We start from the raw sequence: 2500 nt of genomic DNA, 5'->3' as shown, positions 1-2500 counted from the left end.
TCTTCAGCTTGGAGATCGCCCCCCTAACTTCAGTTAGGGAGGGTGGATCCTCACTGATGGGTGGGTCCGGCAACGGAATCACAGCGCTACCTGCATACAAGTTAACTTTTGGTGAGTCAACCTGGTACAACTGCTCAAAATACTCAGCCAACACTCCCACACCGCAACAGGATCTGAGACGATCTAGCCACTTACTAAGTGAGCTGCTGTCACCTGCGAATAGGGCTTGGAATTTAGCTTTCTCAGGGCTTGGCATTCAGGACGAAGGTCATTTACTAAGAAATGGCCTTCGACCTCCTCAGCAAGACTCCTAATAAACTGTTCCTTGTCCCTTCTTAACAGAGACCAAGTTCTAAGCACCTGAGAACAGTGCAAGTCCCAATCCCCTGTCAGACAAGCCGCATGGCAAGCATCTGTGTCTTCCAGTGTTTCCTGCAAAACATTCATCAAATGTTTCTTGAGCTGCATCAAGCATTTCGCGTTTGCAGGTGTCCCACAGAAGTACAAGATCCGTCAGATTGTCGTGCTGTGGAACGACCAGAGATTGCCTCAGTAAACCCATGAGCACACTCCTCCTTCAGCCTGTCTGTGCATATATATGTATGTGCATTTAAATATGTGTATGTTTATATCTATACATATATGTATGTGTATCTTTATATGTATATGTCCATGTTTATATATGAGGATGTATATGAGTGTATGTTTATATAGGTATGTGTGTGTATGTGTATGTGTGTATATTTATATCTATACATATAATGTATGTCTCTTATGCTATTACTGCCTGTAATTTCCCCTAATATAATTATGTACAATGTCGTTTAGTAATTGTATTATTAGGTTACTTATTTACTTACAATATGTCCTGATTTCTCTTTCTTGTTTTCAGTGATTAATAGTTCAAGGGCCCTTCCTAAGGGAGTCTCACTCCTGGAGGGCTCAGCCATACCACCATTGAAATATGTTGTATTTTTGTTGATGTATTGTATTTGGCTAAATAGATTATTTGATTCTGATTCTGTCCAGATGAAACACCCTAGAGTGATCATTGGACCGCTGAAGTGGACCCATAGGGTATCCACAACCAATCTGTGGTCAGTACCACAGAACTCGGCACTCCTATAAACCCTGCAATTCTGGAGGATTCTCCAACGAGTGCTAACGAGTATGTGGTCGATCTCCTTGGTTGCATTACTTGCATCGCTGTACCATGTCCAACGATGTGGGTCTGGGCACTGGTACCAGGAGCCAGAAATCCTCCTTTTCTGCGACCTTGCAAAGTCCCGGAAAAGGAGGCTATTCTCGCTGCTGGTATCAGCTCCTGAACCATGAGGACCAACAAACATCTCATAGCCAGTTCGATCACAGCCAGATACCGCATTGAAGTCAACCATGACAATACGAATACCTCACCGGGTTTGCAAGTTTGGCGTAGAACATCTCTTTCACGTCGAGTTTTCAAACATCAGTAGGAGTGTAGACAGTAATAAGAGACACGAAACCAAATGCTAGCTTCAGTCTCAATAACATTATACGCTCATCGACTGGAGTAACCCCTACCACCGAGGGCTGGAGCCTATTGGAGATAGCTATGACTACTCCCTGTAGATGGTGACCGTCGCTGCGGCCTGACCAGTAGTAGGTTTAGCTACCTACACTGATCATGCTGCTGCCAGGTCTTCTCACCTCCGAGAGAGCAGCCACCCCAACTCTCAGCCTCCCCAGTTCCCGCGATAGTAGTGGCAACTGATCAAAGAGTGGATGTTCCAAGCCCCCTCCCTGACTTCCCACCTGAGGTTCACCTTTGGGCAGTCACTCTGGTTGGACGCCACCTCTGCCACCTCCGCCGACACTGCCCCATATAAGAGGGGGCGGCAGGCTGCAGGACTCGACATTCACCTGTGGGGTTCTCTAGGGCTTTGCCCCACAAGCTTTATTCCAGGCTGGCAGCTGCCAAAACGCAGGCGGGACGAGTTCTCGTTCCCAACCTGTGTCCCAGCAGCCGCCCTCCCCACAGGGCCCGCAGCCCGCCTCTCTTGCCGGGGAGGAGGGGCATTTCCCCTCCCCCCGGTATTACCAATTACATGAGACGTTGCCGATGGGTTATCTCTGGGGGGAGAGGACTGGCAAGGCCCATCTCCCCCGAGCCTTCCATTAACCCCAGGGGGCTTAGGGGCTTAGGGACCGCAAGGTACCAGTTTCCATAGGTGGCCACGGGGAGGCATTGCAGAAGTCTCGATGATAGAGAGGCTATGCACTGGCAGGGGAGGCTTATGCACAGCTGCTCCCTTTTTCACACTAGGCTAGCTAGCGGTGGCAGCTGCAAGCAAGAAGGCATGCAAGCACTTAACACTATACAGTCTAAGCTACCACACCATCGCTTCACACCACCCTGTGCCTGGAACACCCAGCCATACACACACACACACACACACAAAAAAAAAAAAAAAGTTGGCAATTCGCAAATGTTACACCCTTATATAAGAGTGGCGACAAA

General features: G+C 48.4%; 1 protein-coding gene across 1 annotated transcript in view; it reads right to left on the bottom strand.

Moving 5' to 3' along the window:
* LOC138865959 (uncharacterized) overlaps window positions 1-1397 on the bottom strand; it is a 2172-nt gene extending 775 nt beyond the window's left edge. Inside the window, exons 1-4 of the mRNA XM_070137448.1 lie at window positions 1213-1397; window positions 861-1131; window positions 361-526; window positions 1-213 (exon numbers count right to left, since the gene is read on the bottom strand). The exon at window positions 1-213 is cut by the window's left edge and continues 474 nt beyond it. Coding sequence (XP_069993549.1) covers window positions 1-213; window positions 361-526; window positions 861-1131; window positions 1213-1397 — 835 coding nt within the window. The remainder of the gene's footprint in view (window positions 214-360; window positions 527-860; window positions 1132-1212) is intronic.
* Between the last annotated feature and the right edge of the window lie 1103 nt (window positions 1398-2500).

Source organism: Penaeus vannamei, chromosome 23, assembly GCF_042767895.1.
Source record: "Penaeus vannamei isolate JL-2024 chromosome 23, ASM4276789v1, whole genome shotgun sequence".
NCBI lineage: Eukaryota > Metazoa > Arthropoda > Malacostraca > Decapoda > Penaeidae > Penaeus > Penaeus vannamei.
The sequence above is the reverse complement of the archived record's forward strand: the minus strand, read 5'-3'. Positions and strand labels throughout refer to the sequence as shown.